The sequence below is a fragment of the Henckelia pumila genome, chromosome 1 (genome assembly GCF_033568475.1).
Source record: "Henckelia pumila isolate YLH828 chromosome 1, ASM3356847v2, whole genome shotgun sequence".
Taxonomy (NCBI): Eukaryota; Viridiplantae; Streptophyta; class Magnoliopsida; order Lamiales; family Gesneriaceae; genus Henckelia; species Henckelia pumila.
The window spans coordinates 53,772,066-53,794,830 of NC_133120.1; the positions used below are offsets into that span (position 1 = coordinate 53,772,066).

Consider the following 22,765-nt stretch of genomic DNA (forward strand, 5'->3'; position numbering starts at 1 on the left):
GACAGACCGGGCCCTGGTATGTAGCACGTTGTTCCGTCGCTTCAGGAGGTGGCTCACATACCGAAAAACTAGTGGATACGCCGGACCCAAATCGGTGGAAGTCCATCCACTAACAGGATAAGGTAGAACCCTACTAACAGACATCTCAAAGGAGATAGCACAAGATGCAAATGTATGCAGCATATAAATCATGCTGTCACATAATACATGCATACTGAGTTAGGATATCTCGAACAGTACTTTCATACCTCAAATGCTAGGCAAAGCACTACCAGCTATAAGTCCACGCCTTTCTCCGCACTACACTGCGAAATGATACTAACATAATTATAGTGCTCTAAAAGCCTTAACTAAGCTATTGCATACTCCTAAATATTTTTAGGAAGCAAAAGCTATACCTTCGTTCGTCGTTAGCCCTTTGCTGTAAATTGCCTCAAAACTAGGCCACAGCTCCACTACGACACTTGGATCGCTACGCCACTTCCGGATTCCCAATGGGATGCCTAAAATTCCCTAGATCTGAGCTAGAAGACTAAGGAATCGAGAGAGAAGAGGTGAATGGTGCGACTGAAAGTGAAACTCGGCCCTCCTATTTATAGACAGAGTTCGGGCCGTCCGAACCATGCTTCGGAGCGTCCGAACACGATCGGACCGTCCGATCTTGACTTCGGGTTGTCCGAACCCAATAATGCGTCATTGCTTATGTCAGCACAATGACGTCATCCATGATGTCTTTTGGCAGAACGATCGGAGCATCCGAACCCTCTTCGGGCCGTCCGAACTTCGACATCGGAGCCTCCGAACTCGATAACAGAGCCTCCGAACTCGACAACCTCTAACCATTATCGAGCGTTCTGAATTCAATTCCGAACCTTGTTAACCCATCTGGAACTTCCTTAATCATGTTTTATTAAATATAAACATGATCATACTATTAATTACTCATTAATCATTAATTCTGGATACGGGCTACTACATTCTCCCCCACTTAAGATATTTTGTCCCTGAAATCAAATCTTAAGTACTGAATGTAAAAAAAGATGCCGAAAATTCTTTTATTCAAATCAAACGTTTACAGAGTTTACAACTGAATACAACTCAAAAAGGAAATCAAAACAACTCAGGATGTTCTGTACGCATCCTGCTTTCCAGCTCCCAAGTGGCTTCTTCAGTGCCTCGGCGCTGCCACTGAACTAAAACCAGAGGAATGACTTTATTCCGCAAGACCTTATCCTTATGATCCAGGATACGCATAGGTCTTTCAACATAAGTCAAATCCTTATCCACCTGAACTTCAGACAGCTGTAGAATATGAGACTGATCCGCCACATACCGTCGCAATAGAGATACGTGGAACACGTCGTGAATACTGGGCAGATACGGTGGCAAGGCTAGCCGATAAGCCAAATCGCCAATGCTCTCCAAGATCTCAAACGGACCGATAAATCTGGGAGACAACTTGCCTTTAAGGCCAAATCTGAGAATTCTGCGGAAAGGTGAAACTCTCAGAAACACTTTCTCCCCAACATCAAACTGCAAAAACCTACGCTTAGTGTTTGCATAGCTGGTTTGACGATCCGGTGTAGTCATAATCCGTTTTTTGATCTGATCAACAACATCCGCTGCCTGCTGGATTAACTCCGGTCCCTCAGCTTGTCTCTCCCCTACTTCCTCCCAAAAAATTGGAGTGAGACAACATCGTCCGTACAACGCCTCAAAAGGAGCCATCCCAATGCTAGTATGATAGCTGTTGTTGTACGCAAACTCAATCAATGGCAAATGATCCTGCCAGGCTGAACCAAAATCCATAACGCATGCTCGAAGCATATCCTCCAAAGTACGGATAGTGCGCTCTGACTGACCATCTGTCTTCGGATGATAGGAAGTACTCAAACTGAGAGTAGTGTCCATCGCACGCTGATCACTCCCCCAGAACCTAGAAGTAAACCTGGGGTCTCGATCACTGACAATGCTCACAGGCACTCCATGAAGTCGAACGATCTCCTGAATGTACAACCGAGCCATCTGATCCACATTGTACTCTCGGCTATAGGAAATGAAATGAGCTGACTTGGTGAGTCGATCCACCACAACCCAGATAGCATCACAATTCCTTGAGGATACAGGCAAATGGGTCACAAAATCCATCGTGATAAACTCCCATTTCCACTCAGGAATAGGCAGACTGTGAAGCAAACCTCCAGGTCGTCGGTTCTCTTCCTTGACCTGCTGACACACCAAACATCTCGAAACAAACTGATAAACACTGTGTTTCATTCCCTTCCACCAAACTGAGTACGTAGATCCTTGTACATCTTGTTACTCCCCGGATGAATACTCAACTTAGTGCGATGTGCCTGAGACAAAATCTCCTCTCGCAACTCTACATCCTCCGGAATCACAAGCCTACCAAACAAACACATAAAGCCATCTGATTGATAGTGAAATACAGACGTACTACCCTCGTGGGCTAGACGAGCCAAACGCTGGGTCTTCTGATTAGACATTTGAGCATCCCGGATCCGCGAATACAAAGCTGGCTCAGATAGTATCGCAAACATCTGGATACTCTGCATACCTTTCTTGTGCTTGAAGGTATACCCTGAAGAACAATAGTCACCGATCGCACAAGACATCGAACAAGTCTGATGTGCAGATAGTCGCACCTTGCGACTCAAGGCATGAACAGTGAGATTAGCAGCTCCCGAATGGTACTTAATCTCGCAATCATAGTGCCTAAGCAAATACATCCAACGTCTCTGCCTCATGTTCAACTCCACCTGAGTGAACAAATAATTGAGACTCTTGTGGTCGGTGAAGATCTCAAATTTCTCGTCATACAGATAATGACGCCAGATCTTCAAAGAAAACACAATGGCTGCCAATTCCAAGTCATGAACTGGATAATTATTTTCGTGCAGCTTCAACTGTCTAGAAGCGTACGCGATCACATGCCCATTCTGAGTCAAGACAAAACCTAACCCCTAAAGAGAAGCATCCGTGTAAACCACATACCCTCCAGCTCCTGACGGTAATGCCAACACCGGCGCAAAAGTCAACCGCCGTCGAAGCTCGCAAAAATTCTCCTCGCACTCGGAGGACCACTCAAAATCAACACCCTTGCGGGTAAGCTGCGTCAAAGGTCGAGCTAGCTGTGAGAAGTTCAGAATGAAACGACGATAATATCCTGCTAGACCCAGAAAACTACGGATTCAGCAACTGTCGTCGAACGCGACCAATTAAGCACAGCCTTGATCTTGCTCGGATCAACAGAAATTCCCTCCTTGGATATGATATGGCCAAGAAAGACCACTCAATCCATCCAGAACTCACACTTGCTCAGTTTGGCGTACAACTGCTCATCCCAAAGAGTCTGCAGTACCAACCACAAGTGAGAAACAAGCTCGTCCGCATTGCGCAAATACACCAGGATGTCTTCAATGAAGACCACAACAAACTTATTCAAATACTCCCTGAAAAAATGGTTCATCAGATCCATAAATATAGCCGGCGCATTAGTCAATCCAAATGGCATCACTAGAAACTCGTAATGCCCATAGCGAGTACGGAATGCAGTCTTGGCTACGTCCTGATCTCGAACTCTCATCTGATGATACCCAGACCTCAAGTAAATCTTGGAGTAAACTGAAGTACCCTGCAGCTGATCAAACAAGTCATCAATACGAGACAAAGGATACTTGTTCTTCATAGTAACTCGATTCAGCTGCCGATAGTCAATGCACAACCGCATAGACCCATCCTTCTTCTTCACAAAAAGAACAAGAGCTCCCCAAGGAGATACACTAGGATGAATGTACCCCTTGTCCAAAAGATCTTGTTACTGATTCTTCAACTCTCGCATCTCTGATGGAGCCAGATGATACGGTGCTCGAGAAATATACGAAGTACCCGACATCAAATCTATGCCAAACTCTACTTCTCTAGCAGGAGGAAAACCCGGAATCTCATCTGGAAATACATCTGGGAATTCATCCACAACCGGAATACTCTCTATCCCAATGCTCTCAGCGGACCGATCAACTGCATAGATAAGGTAGCCTTCCCCGCCAGACTCCAGAGCTCGACAGTCTCTCAAAGCTGATACTAGTGGCATCGGGGGTCGCGCTCCTTCACCATAGAAAAATCAGCTCTCACTCCCGTCCGGATGAAAGCGTGCTAATCTCTGATAGCAGTCCACTAAAGCTCGATAGGTAGTCAGCATGTCTATCCTTAGAATGCAATCAAAATCGTCCATCGCAAGAACCATGAGATTCGATATAAGAATGTTACCCTCGAATTCTAAAGGGCAACTCATCACTAGACGCTTAGCCAAAGAAGATTGGCCCGTTGGAGTAGAAACAGAAACTACTACGTCTAGTGCAATGCATGGTAACTTATGCCTCTTAACAAAACGTGCAGAAATGAAGGAATGAGATGCACCAGTGTCAATAAGTGAACGAGCAGGTATACCATATAACAAAAATGTACCTGTGATGACCTTCTCATTCTCCTCCACTGCCTGATCGTGTCTCAAAGCAAACACCTGGCCAGAAGCCAGCGGCCTCAGATGAGAACTCCCAGCAGGCTGTCCCTATGACCTCTGCTGAACGGTGGCCTGAGAACCCGATCCTGAACCAGAGCCAGAACCGCCTCCCCTAGATAGTGGACAATCCCTCCGGAGATGACCCACCTCTCCACAACGGAAACAAGCTCCAGAAGCTCTACGACACTTGTCTGACGGATGGTTCTTCCCGCAATGATCGCACTTGTCCTTCTTCCCAAAATGAACAACACCAGCGGAACCAGAGGAAGAAGAAGTAGATCCAGACTTCTTGAAAGACTGAGCACAGGGACCCAAAGAACTCGCAGGCCTAGACTGAGACAAAGACCTATTACGCCGAATGCTATCCTCCGCCTGGTGACACCGGCTCACCAAACCCTCGTAGGACATGTCGTCACCGACCGCCACACGGTCATGGATCTCAGGGTTAAGGCCCTGAAGGAACAGATTATACTTCATCTCAGAGCTGTCAGCAATCTCGGGGCAATAGGACAACAGATAAAAGAACTTCTGCTGATACTCCTCAATAGACATGGCTCCCCGACGCAAACTCAGTAACTCTCCCGCCTTCGTTTGATGGAGTGCAGGAGGAAAATACAGCTTCTGAAAAGCTATTCGAAACTCGGCCAAGGTGGCCACTCCTCTCGCCGCAATAAAGGGTGCAGAAGTAAACCTCCACCACCTACAGGCTCGCCCATCCTGAAGATATCCAAGTGTCTCCATCTTCTGCTCCTCGGTACAACAAAACGTCTGAAAATTCGTCTCCATGCGTTCTAACTAGTTTTCCGCATCCTCCGGAGACTCACTTCCAACCTAGGGTTTAGGACCCATCTGCAAGAATCGGCGCACACTGAAACGCTGATCAAAATGGTGACGATGATGGCGTTCACGACGATTCTCTTGGTCGGCATCGCCCCAACATCCACCAATACTGCCATGTCTACTCTGATCGTCGCGATCTGCCATCTACAAAAATTACCTCGCGGTTATCTTATGCAGAATCTAAATCCCAAGAATACTATGCATGCTCTGATACCATAAATGTAGTGACCCTTACCGAGATCACCTACTAAACAGAACTTAGGCATGCAATTAACTTAATAAAACAGTAATCAGAATTAAACTGCGGAAACCATAAACAATATACAATCCCAAGGAAATGAATCTATAAATACCCAAATAGTTATACAACCAAATCGAACAGCTGTATCAACCCAATACAAAAGAATAAACCCTAGGCAAAGCTCCAACTTGCCAATCACTGCCTAGCCCCTCTTGGATCCACCCGCCTCATCCAATCGCAAACTTTCCCCATGGAATAGGGTGTCCAGAAACACAAAGTACGAGACGTAAGAATAAAATGCTCAGCACGAGAGTATGAGTATACATGAATGCAAGTGAACCGCCTACTGACTAGAGGTCAAGAATCAGATAACAAATACAAATCGGGCCCTGGTATGTAGCACGCTGTGCCGTCGCTTCAGGAGGTGGCTCACATACCAAAATACTAGTGGATACGCAGGACCCAAATCGATGGAAGTCCATCCACTAACAGGATAGGGTAGAACCCTACTAATAGACATCTCAAAGGAGATAGCACAAGATGCAAATGTATGCAGCATATAATCATGGCATATAAATCATGCAGTCACATAATACATGCATACTCAGTCAGGATATCTCGAACAGTACTTTCGTACCTCAAATGCTAGGCAAAGCACTACTAGCTATAAGTTCACGCCTATCTTCGCACTTCACTGCGAAATGATACTAACATCATTATAGTGCTTTAAAAGCCTTAACTAAGCTATTTCATACTCCTAAATATTTTTAGGAAGCAAAAGCTATACCTTCGTCCGTCGTTAGCCCTTTGCTGTCGATTGCCTCAAAACTATGCCACAGCTCCGCTACGACGCCTGGATCGCTACGCCACTTCCGGATTCCCAATGGGACGCCTAAAATTCCCTAAATCTGAGCTAGAAGATTAATGAATTGAGAGAGAAGAGGTGAATGGTGCGACTGAAAGTGAAACTCGGCCCTCCTATTTATAGATGGAGTTCGGGCCGTCCGAACCATGTTTTGGAGCGTCCGAACACGATCGGACCGTCCGATCTTGACTTTGGGTCATCCGAACCCAATAATGCATCATTGCTTAAGTCAGCACAATGACGTCATCCATGATGTCTGTCGGCAGAATGATCGGAGCGTCCGAACCCTCTTCGGGCCGTCCGAACTTCGACATCGGAGCCTCCGAACTCGACAATGGAGCCTCCAAACTCGACAACCCTCTAACCATTATCGAGCGTTCTGAATTCAATTCTGAACCTTGTTAACCCATCTGGAACTTCCTTAATCATGTTTTATTAAATATAAACATGATCATACTATTAATTACTCATTAATCGTTAATTCTGAATACGGGCTACTACACGTATCAAGCTGAACATCTCCTATTTTACAAGGAATCGAAAACATACCATGATCCTTGCATTTTTAGGTGTCTTTCTCCAAATCATAACAGAAACCTGTTCTCCTAGTTCTACTTTTTTATATCCCATCAACTTATGTTTTCTTTTCGCATTACATAATTCTTTCAAAAATTTAGCATAGCGAGGTACTTGCTTAATAGCATTTAACAATGGAATATTTACCTCACATCTACGAAAAGTTTCATGAAACCCCTTAATACCTTCATTCTTCCTAGACTCTTCCAATGCAAGGGGAAAAGGGGCTACAGGTTTATATTCAGAAAGAGGAGGAAACTTACCTCTTGGTGCATCCTCGTGATTAAGCTCATTCTCCTCTAATTCGGATTCCTTCACATCTTCATTCTGTACCACTTCTTCATGAAACCTTCAACTCTCTTCCACTCCTCAAAGTTATGGCACTTACATTTTCTTTTGGATTCAGCACAGTCTGAGATGGTAAACTGTTAGAATGTTGTGCTTTCAACCAGTTAACTGCGGTTGCCAACTGTCCCACCTGAGTGTTCAAATGTTGGATACTTGCTCTCGTTTTCTGTTGAAAATTTAAAGTATTAGTTTCAAGATCCTTAACAATGTTTTCTAGAAACTCACCAGGCGCTTTAATTTGAGGAAGTTGAGGTGGAAGATGATACGGCTGTCTGTATGCTTGATTATTCGGTTGCACGTGAGTTGCAGGCTGATTCACCGGATGGTTTCCGTATCTAAGATTGGGATGATCCTTCCAACCTGGATTGTATGTGTTGGAATAAGGATCATACTTCTGTTTTGGTGGCCCGGGAAATCCTCCAGTGGCATTCACTTGTTCGACCGTTTCTTCTTGAAGTGTGGGACACATGTCAGTTGAATGCCCCACTGCCGCACAAATTCCACACTTTTTCACATTCTGTCCATTCCCTACAGCCATTTGAAGCACAAGAGACGTCAGATCAATCAGTTGTCGTTCAAGGGAAGAAACATTTACCTCATTACTCCTTCTAGGTGCAGAATCACTTCTGTTGGTTCCAAATTGTTGAGAATTAGCAGCCATATTCTCTATTAGGTTCCTTGCATCTTGCGGTGTTTTATCATCAAACAATCCTCCACTAGCCGCTTCTAGCATACTCCTGTCATGAGGAAACAAACTTTCATAGCAATATTGAATTAAAATATTTTCACTTATCTGATTTTTCGGACAGCTAGCACAAAGCTTCTTGAACCGCTCCCAATACTCGTGAAGTGACTCTCCTGTATACTGCTTGATGTCATAGATCTCTTTCCTGATGTTTGCTGCTCTAGAAGCTGGGAAATATTTTTTCAAAAAAATCCTCTTCATTTCAGGCCAGGTCGTGATGGATCCAGAGGGTAAATAATACAGTCAATCCTTTGCAGCACTCTTCAAAGAGAAAGGAAAGGCTCTCAGTTGGATCTGCTCCTCTGTCACTCCATAGGGTTTCATACTCGTGCATACCACATGGAGTTCCATCAAATTCTTGTGAGGATCCTCACCTGCTAGACCATGAAAAGAAGGCAGTAAGTGAATTAATCCGGATTTTAACTCAAATGTAGCATTATTTTCTAGAGTAGGAAAAGTAATGCATAAAGGTTGCTGATTTAGATCAGGAGTGCCCAATTATCTCAGACTAAGATTCGCGTTGTCAGTCATTGCTCTTGTAACATTTTCAGCCTGTAGCTCGTCCTCTTCTTGTTTCCTATGAGCTTCTCTCCTTCGCCTATGCAAAGTTCTTTCTATCTCCGGGTCGTATGAAAATTATTCTTCTGAAGAGTCACCTGAAAGCATTAACAAACCCGAGAAGCAATGCGGGAAAGAAAATAAACAAAATAATGAAAAGAAAACAAAAAGAACACAATTAAATTAAAAAATCCTTCCCCGGCAACGGCGCCAAAATTTGGTAGCGCTAGTCGTGTCGCGCCCAAATTACCCGACTCAACTCATATAAATAAAATATCCTGTAGTGAGATTAGGGATCGTTCCCACGAGAAAAGTGAAATTTATCGTGTTCTAAAAATTACTAAAATAAAATAAAAGGAGATTTTGAGATTTTGGAATTAACTACTAATAATTTAAAGCAATTTAAAATAAATTTTAACAATTATCATACAAGATTAAGAACATGAGAAATCAATAGATTAACAAGCTTTGGTATCGGTCGACTACATCCTTGAAATTATTCATTCGATCATCGATTATCTAAAAATAATTATCATTGAATATTCATCATTGGAAATTTAATTCCTATTTCACCTTAATCTTAGTTAACTAGACACAAGTGTTTTAAATTAACTCTTACCAATGAATCAACCCAATACAAGCGATTAGATTTAAATCCAAGGCAGCATGCAAACTAGTAAAACTGATTAATCTAGACAACACATGCACAAGCGGATGTATTTAATATAGTCAATTTTTGTTCCTACAATTTAATAAATTCACAAGCAGACGATTATTAATTGCAGTTGCTTCACAAATTAGATGACTCAAACAATTACGGATTTGAATTCTAATTTAGCAGTAGATTGTATGAAAAATCATCAGGCAATCAATCCAATAATCAAACACACAAGCATGGAAATCTATTCCAAACAACTCTTGATACTCAATTGGAATTAAACAATGAAAAACTTAATCTCACAAATAAATAAATCAATGGTTCGTCTTCTACAACCAAGTTCTAAAGCCTTGCCAACAATATTCATGAATTTTCTCGAAGATTTCATGAAAGAAAAATAAATCTAAGAAAAATTAAGAAAACTGAGAAGAAACCTAGCCGCCGAAGATGTTCTCCATGTTCTAAGCCTCACAGTCTGATGATTATCCTTTGAAAATCGGAATAATAATCTTAAATATAGACTAGAATCCATAAAAATAAATTTCCTAATTTAAATATTTTTTCCCGAACTGTGCAGCTCGCTCGATCGGTAGAGTTAAGCAGATCGAGCGAGAAAAACTCTGTCCAACTTTTCCGCATTTTCTCTTCTGGCCGCTCGATCAGTTGAGTTTAGCGGATCGAGCGGAAAAATCTCTGCCTCAAAATATTTTCTTCTATATGGTGCCCGCTCGATCGGTTGAGTTGATCAGATCGAGCGGCCAAACCTCTGACTCCATTTTCCAACCAAAATATTACATCCTACATAATAAAACCGGGAGTATGTTATGAAGACAAGATGCATGAATTATGAACAAAATACTTAATTAAAACACACAATTGCATGCAATACAATAACAAAATGACATTAAAATATGTAACACAAACACGACTATCAGAAACATATCTTACATTCAAGAGGATTAGGACACAAATATCTCAATTCAATAATTTCGTGTCCATAATCTCTGTTCAACAATTCATTCAATCTCAAGAGTATTCAAATCCGGATTTATAATATCTCATTCTTTACTATTTAAACAAATTATCATGCTTCGTAAATTAAATCACAAAATCATGTAATTCAAATAATTCATGAATAATAAAGCATGCTCGCAAGGAATTCTAATAATCAAATAATGAGTTCAATCACATGCGAGAAATCAAATCAAGCGGACTCGATCTACCCCGCTCACTCTAATTAAGTCCAAGAAACTTATCTCTCTAATACCACTTAATGTGAGGACCTCGGTTCTAATCATCTAATCAAGATTAAAACATGCAATCATCGACAGAGAGTCAATGCAAAAAGGTAAGAAAAAAATTTAAACAGGATCATGCGCGGGCCATGACTTTAAGTTTCGGGATTATCAAATCGGATAATCACAAGATAGCTCGGTTCTTCGATTGGGATCCCGAGTTCAAGATATCACAACAACTCACCAACTCTCCCGATCGAGGTTGATGATGCATATCTCAAACCTATAGACTCTGGAGCAAATATAAGGAGTCTCGGGCTATTGGAGTAACTCGACGACCAATGCCACTCGATTATAGTCCCCAAAACGTCTAATTCAAAATGAAAACAAATTATTTGGCTCAAGATGAATGCAAGTGAAAATCGAATACATTCAAACATGATCCAAATAATTCAAGTAAACACGAAAGTATGTGATTTCAGGGAAACTCAAAAATCAACCCAGATTCGAGTATTCGTCCCATTTAATTCGATGTCGACTTATACCTTTTCTTTGATTTGATGTTGGTCCCAATCTGGACAAGCTACAACAACATGAGTTCCAATCAAAAACCATTCAAACACCGATCAAATAATTCAAGGTAAACCGTTACCAATCCCAATCAACTCTTCGACGATTCGAATTCTACTTACTCCGAGTTACAACCGTCTTCAAACAAATCTGTACGGATATGTAAAAAAACTCAATATCAATCAATCCATTCAATTCAATAACGATTTAAACATTTTTTCCCAAAATTCCCTAATCTCAAATCGGCGGCATAACGGCTAAAATACGATCAACGGAAAATCACAAACTCCAAAAATCTATCAAATCTACTTCAAATCTCCAACAATTCATAAAAGCAACTCAAAATACCAACAAAATCTCAAACCCCTATTTTGAATTTTATCCATAAAATCATAACAATTCCAAACGTTGTTCTTTTTCCGATCCGTCTTTGAATAAATCATCTATGCTAGCTCAAGAATAACATATCCAAAAATAATTAGATTCCAACAACATCCTTAAATTTAAGTATAAATGATCGAAGAAAAACTTACGATAGAACAAAGCTCTCGCAGTCGTGATATAAAACATGCCTTCAGATTGAATTTCTAACGGACGGATCGTGTAAATCGAAGAAATCAAGAAGCTTAAAGGGGCGGCTATGGAGGTGGATCGGTCAAGGAAGAAGAAGAGAAGAAAGATGATGCACTACATTCCTACTCACCTCTTTTTTAATATAAAATACCAAGTCAAAATAGGTAAATCGCACTTTGGTCCCTAAATTCTTCAAAAATTTGCAATTCGGTCCCCCGATCAAATTCAATTCAATCCCTCAAACTTCTAATCTCAAAAAATAAATAATAAACTCAATTAAGATAATTTTGGGGCGTTACAATTCTCTCCCTCTAAGAAACTATTTCGTCCTCAAAATCAAATAAGAATCAAACACATAAGATAGAAAATATACTCAAGACTGAAATAAGAACTCACGTCAAAGGAATAAATCTGGAAATCGCTGCCTCATATAAGACTCTGTCTCCCATGTCGCTTCTACAAATTTTTTTCGGCTTCACTGCACTAACACTAATTGAATCGACTTGCTTCGGAGTTGCTTCTCTTTTTGGTCAAAAATCGGAATCGGTCGTTTCAAGAAACTCGATGTCTCATCAAATTCGGTCTCGTGGGAAGAAGAACATAAGAATGATCTGAGTGGTATTTCCGCAACAAAGAGACATGAAAGACGTTGAGAATATTAGAAAGATATGGAGGAAGTGCAAGTCTGTAGGCAAGATCGCATATCTTCTCCAGAATCTCATACGGACCGATGATTCTCGAAAACAACTTCCCTATCTTCCAAAAACTGACTGTGCCTCTGAAAGGAAAAATCTTCAGAAATACTTGGTCTCCCTGATAAAAATACAGAGGTCTACGTCTGATATTCGCATACTTTGCCTGTCTGTCCTAATCCGTCTTCATTCTCAATCAAATAATCTTCACCTGCTCAGCCAAATCTCGAATCATATCGGGTACCAAATCAGCTGACTCCAAAATATCATCCCAATACAAAGGATATCTGCATTTCTTTTCGTAAAATGCTTCGAAAGGTGCCATGATGATACTTATCTGATAGATTTTGTTGTACGAAAACTCCACAAGAGGTAACGAATCCTGCCAACTAGTGTCAAAGTCAAGCACTACAGCTCGTAGCATATCCTCAAAAGTCTGAATCGTCCGCTCAGATTGCCCGTCGGTCTTAGGATGATATGTTGTACTCAGATGCAATCGAGTACCAAGTGCCTCTTGAAGACTGTGCCAAAAGTGAGAAGTAAACCGAGGATCTCGGTCTGAAACGATCGACTTCGTCACACCATGAAATCTCACAATGTCTCGAACATATAACTCGACCATCTGATCGTGTCGATACGTCATCCTTTACGTGATAAAGCAAGAATACTTTGTCAATCGGTCAATCACTACCCAGATAGCATCGCAACCTTAGACTGATCGTGGTTTCCCAAATAGCCCCTAACTTCCGGAAAAATCTTCTCATGACACTTCAACTTAAAACACCCCTTCCCTACTCGAATATTATCCGAATTAGGCCTAATTTGAACCAACACGACCCCAAAATCACATCCAATCAGATAAGTTAGAGTATCCCCTGTCCAGCACTCAAGAATGTCACTACCAGATCCCATTTCCTAGAGGCGAGCCGCAAGGACTTGAAAATTCTGTTTTGGACCTTATATTTCTAAGGCTTTCCAAACCCCTTCCTCATAGACTATTACACCATGAACCTACCTAGGCACCTTCTAAGACTTTCTAAATGACCAGCAAGAGCCCTTGAGCTAGTCACTTGCCCGGTGCTAGCTCAAATCAAATGTTTAATCCTACACGATCACTCGGCATCCTCAAACACTACAAACTCACAGCCCATCTAAAATTCTACATGTCCAGCCCCTATCACCCATATAACACACTTCCAAGATCACATTTTCATCCTAACAACTCATCTTGGGCAGCCCCTTAACCCCCACATCCATTTCATAAAGATTTGATTTCAAACGCCCAAAATTCAAGTCAAATTTGCAACTTTTCAATACATATAAATTAAAGGGCTAGCATACCATAATATATATAATTCATAACCACCACTAACATATGCATATGATCGAATTTGGACTTGCACATTCTTATTTTTCATTCAAATTACCAAATATTTCCAATTAGGAGCAAGTTTTCAATCCAATTCAATCCACAATACATCCTAACAATGAGATAAATGCAAAATTTCAAAATCACACCTAACCTACTGATTTTTCCAACAAAAATCGATCCAAACACATGAAAATATGAAATAATTTCGAAATTAAGGAAAAAGGAAGCAAGAACATAATATCTCATGCTTGGGTTTCAAAAGAGGAGTAAAACTTGCCTACTCTTCAACTCAATGGAACAACTAGGAACGGCTATGGGGGCTGAAGGCTCGACCATCAGCTGGAATATCTTCCTAAGGTGGACCTCGGGGTGGCACGACGTCGGCTTGGTGGCTGGGATGGGCGGCCGAAGAGAAGGGGAAGAGAAATGGAAGTGGCTGAGAGGATTTGGAGAGGAAGGGAAGGGAAGGGAAGGGAAGGAGGCGGTTGAAGCTTAGGAGATTTAGGTTTATTTGAGTTGTGTGTATGATATTTTAAGTGTAGTATATGTATATGTATTAGTGTGTGTATGTATAGTTAGGTGGTGTGAGTGTAAGGTGAGTGAAAAAGTGTCACTACACTTATTAAAGTGCTACTTTCACTATTGCAACTTTAGGTTTATAATTTTGTACTAATTTTAATTTCTAAGTTTAAAATTATTAATTTAAAAATTAAGAATATAATTTTACTAGTCCGGATCCAAAAAGGCTAATTTTAAGAAATATCGGAAAATTACGCGCGATAATGCACTTACGCGATTTTTGGCACTCGAAAAATTTTAAAAGTAAACATTTCATTTATTTTCCTCAACTCCCATAAATTTTAACTTTCTAAATAAATTTCAAGGTTTATTCGCCAAGTCCACCATTACCGTGTGTCGGAGCCGGAGGTCACTGAACTCAAGTATCTCAAGAGTAGTTAACTTAATAATTAAAAAAATAAACATTTGAAGGAATTTAAACACTAACATAGAAATTAAAATCAATACTTTAAATATTTTGATATCACGACAATAAGTAAAATATTTAAATAATAAAGATAGCGAATAAAATAATTTAAATAAACTAAATGAATGTTTAAAAGTCATTTAAATAAAATACACAAGCGGAAAATAAAAACCATTAAAACGACTTGGACAGTTAAAAGTATTTAAATAAATAAGCTGGGCATTTAAAATGACTTAAAATAACTAACCGCTAAACTTAAGTTATTTAAAATAAATAAGTTGGTCAATCAAAAATATTTAAATAAATAAGCTAAACAGTTTAAATCATTTAAATGACTATCCAATAAACTTAAGTCATTTTAAATAAACAAGCGGGACAGTTAGGATCATTTAAATGAATAAACTAAATAATTAAAATTATTTAATTAAGCAAGCTTAAACCTTTAAATATTTAAAAAAAATTAGGTTACACAATAAAAATCATTTTGACAAATAAACTTAAAGAATTAAAAAATTAATTAAATAGTTAGTACAATAAAAAATTATTTGAATAAATAATTAATATTTTATTAAAAATTAATTCAGATAAAGAATTTTAAACCGATTAAATTTAAAAATAATAATCATAATATTTATTTAATATAATGCATGCGATTTAGTAGATTGGATTTTAGGTGCTACAAATATTATTTACTTTTATTGAGTTGCATGGTTTTGAGATTTTAGACGTATGCATGGGTTCTGATGATGAATTATAATTTACGTATTTATATTATAAAATTTGCAATCATGGGATTTTTAGTTATGCATGAGTATTTGAATTAATTGCATGCAAACAAATATATTATGTATTATATTTTATGAAAAACTATTTTAAGTATAAATAAATATATGTATGGGTGTATATGTAGCAGCACTTTTTAAGTAAATATTTTAAATAAAAGAAATTAGTCGGGACATTTCAGTAATGGGTTGTTTCAGTTGGTATCAGAGCATGGTCATGCGAGAGTTGACTAGTCTGCTGCGTGAAGTTCAGAAGCCGCACTATCAGTCTTTGAATTTTAACTTTTTTAATTATATGTTTATGTATGGGGCACATGAATTATGTTTCACTTATTTATGTTATAAGAATTTTAAGTTAAGATACTTAGTTATGCATAGTGTTTACGTGAGGAATTTATGGAAATTACAATATGCCTCTGAGACGTGTTATACGATAGGATGACAGCGGTGCTAGGCGGGATGGAGCTCGGGGAGCCACCACCTCCACCACTCACACCATTTGAGAGAGCCAGCGTGGACATGTTAGCTGGTATTACTAGGCTACTAGAGCATCAGACCGGGCAATCTAGGAAGTCGCATGAGGAGGACGTTGCTGAGAGGTTCCTCAAGAAGGGACCGAAGGAGTTCGGGGGAACTACTGATCCAATCGTTGCTGAGGAGTGGATTAGTTCGTTATGGACTATCTTTGCTTACATGGGGATTCAGGATGCTGATCAGGTTAAATGTGCCATTTACATACTGAAGGATGCTGCTGCTCTTTGGTGGGAGGGTGCGATTGGTCTGGATCTCGCTAGGATGTCGTGGAAGGATTTCAAAACGGCCTTCTTCGAGAAGTACTTCACGGAGGATGCATGAAGCCAGTTGGTACGTGACTTCATGAGTCTCCTTCAGGGAGACAGGACCGTGGCAGAGTATGTGAGACAGTTTGAGCGTGGGTGTAACTTTGTGCCCATGATTGCTTCAGTGGAGAAAGAGAGGCTGCGACATTTTACTGATGGTTTGAGATCCAACATCAAGCATGATGTGTACATGGATGTGACTACTTATAAAGCAGCAGTGAACAGGGCTTATCGGTATGAAAAGGGAAGGAAAGAGATGCAGGTTGATTATCAAAAGAATAGACAGCTTCAGCAGCCAGTTAGAGGACAGTCTTCGCAGAAGCCAGCGAAAAAGCCTTTTGTTGGGCCGTCTAAAGGCCCAATTACTACGAGACAGCAGCAGAAGAGGCCACAGGGCCAGTAGAGACAACAGAAATAGGAGGCGTCGATCCTAACACTGGATGTTTACCTTTCTGTAAGGAGTGTCAGAGACCTCATTTCGGACAGTGTATGGTTGGTTCGGACAAGTGCTATCATTGCAAGGAGCCGGGCCATATTTCAAGGAACTGGCCCAAGAAGAAGCAAACCACGGGACATATATTTGTGATGCAGGCAGAGGAGGCAGACCCTGATACTTCACTCATCACGGGTAATCTTAATTCAAGTCCTTAAAATTCAGTAAATAGAATTCTTAATTAAGATCTTCATGAGTAACTATTTGACTACTTGTACCTGTTGTTTTCGAAATGCATGAGTAGGACTAGGTAGAATTTTTTGAAATTTGTGAATTTAGCATGCTTAGGTTTGAACTTTATATGTTAATTGGTTCGAATTGGTTGCTCTAGAATTATTATCTATATTTGCTGGGAAATCTTCTGCGTGCGGGGAAAATTTGCATTAGAGGTATTGCTACGTTTGCGTTACTAGATTCTGGAGCTACGCATTCTTTTATCTCTCAGTCGTTTATTGATCGGGTAGGCATTATACCCGAGGTATCTAGAACGGGTTATGATATTACCGTACCTTCTAGTGAAGTTCTATTCACCACCAGCATGCTCAGTGGGTTAGAGTTAGAGCTACAGAGGCATATAGTTAGAGCCGATCTAGTTGTATTTCCAATGCCAGGATTTGATCTTATTCTGGGTATGGACTGGTTGACAGTCAATGGAGCTTTGATTGACTTTCGGAAGAGGATAGTATCAGTGAACCTATGAATGGAGATCCAATTATCTTCTATACAGACCCGAGCAGAAGTGTTCCACACGTCATCTCTTGTGTACGTGCGAGGAAGTTCTTACGTAGGGGTTGTCAGGGGTTTCTTGCTAGTGTGGTTGAAGTGGAAGAGCTGTTTACTCGTTCTATTGAAAATGTTGAAATTGTACGCGACTTTTCAAATGTTTCCGGATGATGTAGCCGGAACTCCTCCAGTCCGAGAGGTTGAGTTCAGCATCGAGTTACTACCTGGTATTGTGCATATATCTAAGGCACCTTATCATCTTGCTCCTACCGAGATGAAAGAGCTGAAGGAGAAAATTCAGGAGTTGCTGACGAAGGGCTTCATTCGCTCTAGTTTCTCACCTTGGGTTGCACCAGTTTATTCGTGAAGAAAAAATATGGCAGTATGAGACTGTGCATTGATTAACGAGAGATTAATATTGTTAAAGTGAAGAACAAGTATCCAATGCCGAGGATAGAGGATCTATTTGATCAATTGCAGGGCGCTTTGGTATTTTCCAAGATCGATCTACGATCTAGGTACCATCAGTTGCGGGTCAGAGAGGAGGACGTGTCCAAGACTGCATTTCGGACACGTTATGGCCATTATGAGTTTATGGTGATGTCGTTCGGCTTGACAAATGCTCTAGCGATTTTCATGGATCTCATAAACCATGTCTTTCAGTCGTATCTTGATCAGTTTATTATTGTCTTTATTGGCGATATCTTGATTTATGCGAGGAGCTTAGAGGAGCATAGACAGCACTTGTAGACCGCTTTACAGATTCTGAGAGAGCAGCAGTTGTATGCCAATTTCATCAAGTGCGAGTTTTGGATTGATCACGTGGTGTTTCTAGGCCACATCATTTCTAGAGACGGGATAGAAGTTGATCCGTCTAAGGTTGAGGTCGTACAGAGTTAGGGGATTCCAAAGAATGCATCAGAGATTCGTAGTTTTTGGGTCTAGCGAGGTATTAACGGAAGTTCATCAATGGATTCTCTTCTATTTCAGTGTCATTGACATCTTTGATCAAGAAGAATGTGAAGTATGTTTGGAGTCCCGATTGTCAGTGGAGCTTCGACTAGTTGAAGGGAGCTCTTACTTTTGCGTCAGTCTTGGCGATGCCAGTGGATCATGGGGAGTTTGTTGTTTTCACGGATGCATCTAAGATGGGCTTAGGCGTTGTTCTTATGCAGTGTGATAGAGTGATTTCCTATGCATCGAGATAGCTGAAGGTCCACGAGCAGAATTATCTGACGCATGATTTGGAACTTGCAATTGTAGTGTTCGCATTTAAGATCTGGAGGCATTACTTGTACGGTGAGAAGTGCAAGATTTTCACCGAACATAAGAGCCTCAAGTATTTCTTTACATAGAATGAGCTAAATATGAGGCAGCGTAGATGGTTGGAGCTAGCGAAGAATTATGATTGTGACATTAGCTACCATCCCGATAAAGCTAATGTGGTAGCCGGCGCCTTGAGTCGGAAGACTTCTGTGGTAGCCTGTTTGTCAGTGCAGCGACCTGTGTAGACTGAGATACATAGGTTTCATCTAGAAATTTATTCGTGTGGTCATGCACCGAGTTTATCATCATTTACAGTACAGCCAACTCTCCGAGATCGTATTAGAGATGGGAAGATTACCGAGGAGCAGTTACAGCGTATGAGACAGAGGGATGAGGCCAAAGGCTGTCTTCTTTACACAGTTGAGGATGGTATTGTTCGGTACAGAGGACGGATGTGGGTGCTGAGTTTTGAGCAGTTGAGAGCCGATATTATGACAGAGGCACATGCGTTTCTGTACTCCATTCATCCTGGGAGTACAAATATGTACCGATATTGGCAGACTTTGTATTGGTGGCCTGGCATGAAGCAAGACAATAGTCGTTTTGTATCCGAGTGTTTGACCTGTCAGCAGGTCAAGGCAGAGCATCAGCGACCAGCATGGATGCTTCGACCACTTCCCATCCTTGAGTGGAAGTGGGAGAACATCACTATGGATTTCGTGATTGGTTTACTGAGGAGTGCTAGAGGATTCACAGCGATTTGGGTGATTGTTGACCGACTTACCAAATCAGCACATTTCTTACCGGTGAATAGAACCTTCACAATGACACAGTATGCAAAGCTTTACATTATAAAGATTGTCAGACTTCACGACATTCTAGTCTCTTTTGTGTCAGACCGAGATCCGAGGTTCACTTCCTCTTTCTGGTAGAGTTTACACGCAGCAATGGGGACGAAGTTATTGTTCAGTACTGCTTTTCACCCCCAGACTGATGGACATTCGGAGCAAGTTATACATGTTCTCGAGGATTTTTTTAGGGCTTGTGTGATCGATTTTCAAGGAACGTGGGATTTGAGACTACCTCTAGTAGAGTTCATCTATAACAGCTTTCAGTTGTCGATAGGTATGGCTCCCTACGAGGCTCTTTACGGGATAAGGTGTAGATCTCACGTGCATTGGGACAAGTTTGGTGAGAGGATACTTTTATGACCCGAATTAGTACAAAAAACTGCAGATACTGTGATTCGGATTCAGGATAGAATGAGGACCGCGCAGATTCATCAAAAGAGTTATGCTGACCGACGACGACATGACCTCGAATTTGCCGTTGGTGACCACGTCTTTGTGAAGGTTGCGCCTATGAAGGGCGTGACGCACTTTTGTAAAAGGTGCAAGCTCAGCCCGAGGTTTATTGGTATGTTCGAGATTCTGGAGAGGATTGGTACGTTGGTCTACCGTATAGCACTACCACCTAGTCTTGCGGCAGTTCACAACGTATTCCACGTATCTATGTTGTGGAAGTATATCTCAAATCCATCTCACGTATTGGACTACGAGCCTCTGTAGTTGTCGCCAGACTTGTCGTTCAAGGAATGACCAGTGCAAATTTTAGCACGAGAGGAGCGGAGGCTTAGGACGCGAGTTATTCCCATGGTCAAGGTCTGGTGGCTAAATCATTCAGAGGAGGAAGCTACCTGGGAGACCGAGGCCGATATGCGGACGCGTTATCCTGAGCTATTCGGTACGTACTTAAATTTCTAGTATGAAATTCCTTTTAAGGGGGAGAGAGTTCTAACGCCCAGAAATTCGTTTTCGTAAAACTACATGCATAATTAGGGAATTTAATTAAATTAAAAATAAATTAAAGGGGTTAAATGTTATTATTTATTTTTATGTGACTTATGTGACATGTTTATATGTTTTAAATTTAATTATGATATTTAACCCAATTATTTTGAGAGTTATGAATTTTTAAGGAAAAGTCGATTTACGATCGCGTAGACGAGACCATGGACGAACGAGGTAAAACTTTTCATTGAAATTATTGTCGAAGGTTTTCAAGAGTCCTAAATAATCATTTAAGGCTTAAATTATAGAGAAGTATGGGTTTTATATATATATATATATATATATATATATATATATACTTAAAAGCCCATTTATCACCTAATTAGGCCATTTTAAGAGCTTTTAGAGTATTTTAAAAATCATGTCTTTATTATGTACGAAAATTAGGACTTTTATGTTAAATTAGCATTTTTAAATCTGATAATAAATGGGCTAATCTTTATTAAGTGTTTTAATAAAAAGTCCAAGCCCGTTAACTACACAAACAAATATCTAGATTAGTCTTCATTCCTCCCTCACTTGTATTTTTGAAAACTTGGAGGAAAAGAAAGAGGAGCAGCCGTCTCACACATATGCACACACTCACATGAAATTTTGAAGAAAATTCAAGAGTTTTGGCATTCCGTTCATCCCGAGTCGTGATCTACGCAACCGTATAAGTTTTTCGTGCGTTAGAAACGCAAAGGCATGTTTTTATTCATTATTTCTCACCATTTAAATCATATGTACACTGTTTTATGATGAAAAATATGATTGTTGCATTGAATGTGATTTAGAACACGAAAATACATGAATTCATGCATCATGTTCATGATTTACACATGTTGGCTTAATGGTTCGTTTTTCAATCCAAGGGTTGTTCGAGGGGTTGCACCATGCTTCAAGGGTCGATTTAGGATCCCTTAGGGTCAGTACTCAAGAGGGGCTCGACCCTGGGTTATTCATGCATGGCCTGGACGTGAAGATGGAAGGGTCGCGTGCTTCAGAAGTTAAAAGCCACGGCCAAACCATGCCCTGCATGGTTCAGGCCATGGCTGTTCCAGAAGGATTGACAGGACCTTGGGGAGGTCCTGCCGATGGGGCTCCGGCCAGGGTTGGCCGGAGCAGGGTGGCCGAAGGGGAGAATGGTGGGCTGCACAGGTTTGGAGATAGAAAGGGTTAGGGTTTGCTAGATTTGGGCAGCTCGGTCAGGGGCTCGGGCAGGGCCGTCCGGGTCGGGTCTAGATGTTATGTAGGTCATGTCATTTGGGTTTGGGTCCGGGTCGTTTTACTTCGGGCTCGAGTAATTTAATTAGAGGCCTAAGTGTTTAACTAAATGATAATGAGCTTGAGTGATTAGAATGAACTAATGGGCTTAAGTTAGTAATTTAAGTGAACCCATTAGCTTGTCATTGACCTTGTGATCCATGAGAGTTATCGGGCTTATTTATGTTGGGCTAAGTTGTTAATGGGCCAGACTAGGTTAATGGGCTTAAATTAAGGGGGCAACAACTCGAACGAATCTGTGGCAAGTAAAATAGTCCGTAAATATATATTTAATATATATATATGTATTATTTTTATATAAGTATTATTTTAATGAATAATAAATTAAATATATATTTACGGGAAAATTTTTAATGATAATGAAAATTATTTTTTAAGCTCATGATTCATGCATTTATTTTATGAAAAATTAAGGATATGTAAAGAAAATATTTTTGGGAATTGATGTGATTGTGGCAACTCATGGGTTTGGAAGTCGGGATATCGACTCCGATGACCTTTTCGCTTATGTTCATGGCTTATGGATCCGGCGGTAAGTGCCGGTGAAGTGGCAGCATAGAGGCGAAGGGAATCCACGGTTTAAGGTTTGGTGAACCTCGCCGCCACGTACGTTGGTTTTTTTAGATTGATCAATCGCTAATGTTTTTGGTCACACATCACGAATAGGACTCACACTGATGATTTTCAAATTATGACATGTTGTATTTATGTTATGTATTAAGATTATGGTTATGATTATAATTAT

The 22,765-nt window shown here is 40.5% G+C and overlaps 1 protein-coding gene across 1 annotated transcript; it reads left to right on the forward strand.

Annotated features, from left to right (window-relative positions):
* The first annotated feature begins 16,911 nt into the window (after window positions 1-16,911).
* Window positions 16,912-17,615, forward strand: LOC140862745 (uncharacterized). Its single transcript, XM_073265782.1, has 2 exons — window positions 16,912-17,050; window positions 17,329-17,615. The coding sequence occupies exons 1-2, from the start codon at window positions 16,912-16,914 to the stop codon at window positions 17,613-17,615; spliced, it is 426 nt and encodes a 141-aa protein (XP_073121883.1).
* Window positions 17,616-22,765: the final 5,150 nt, after the last annotated feature.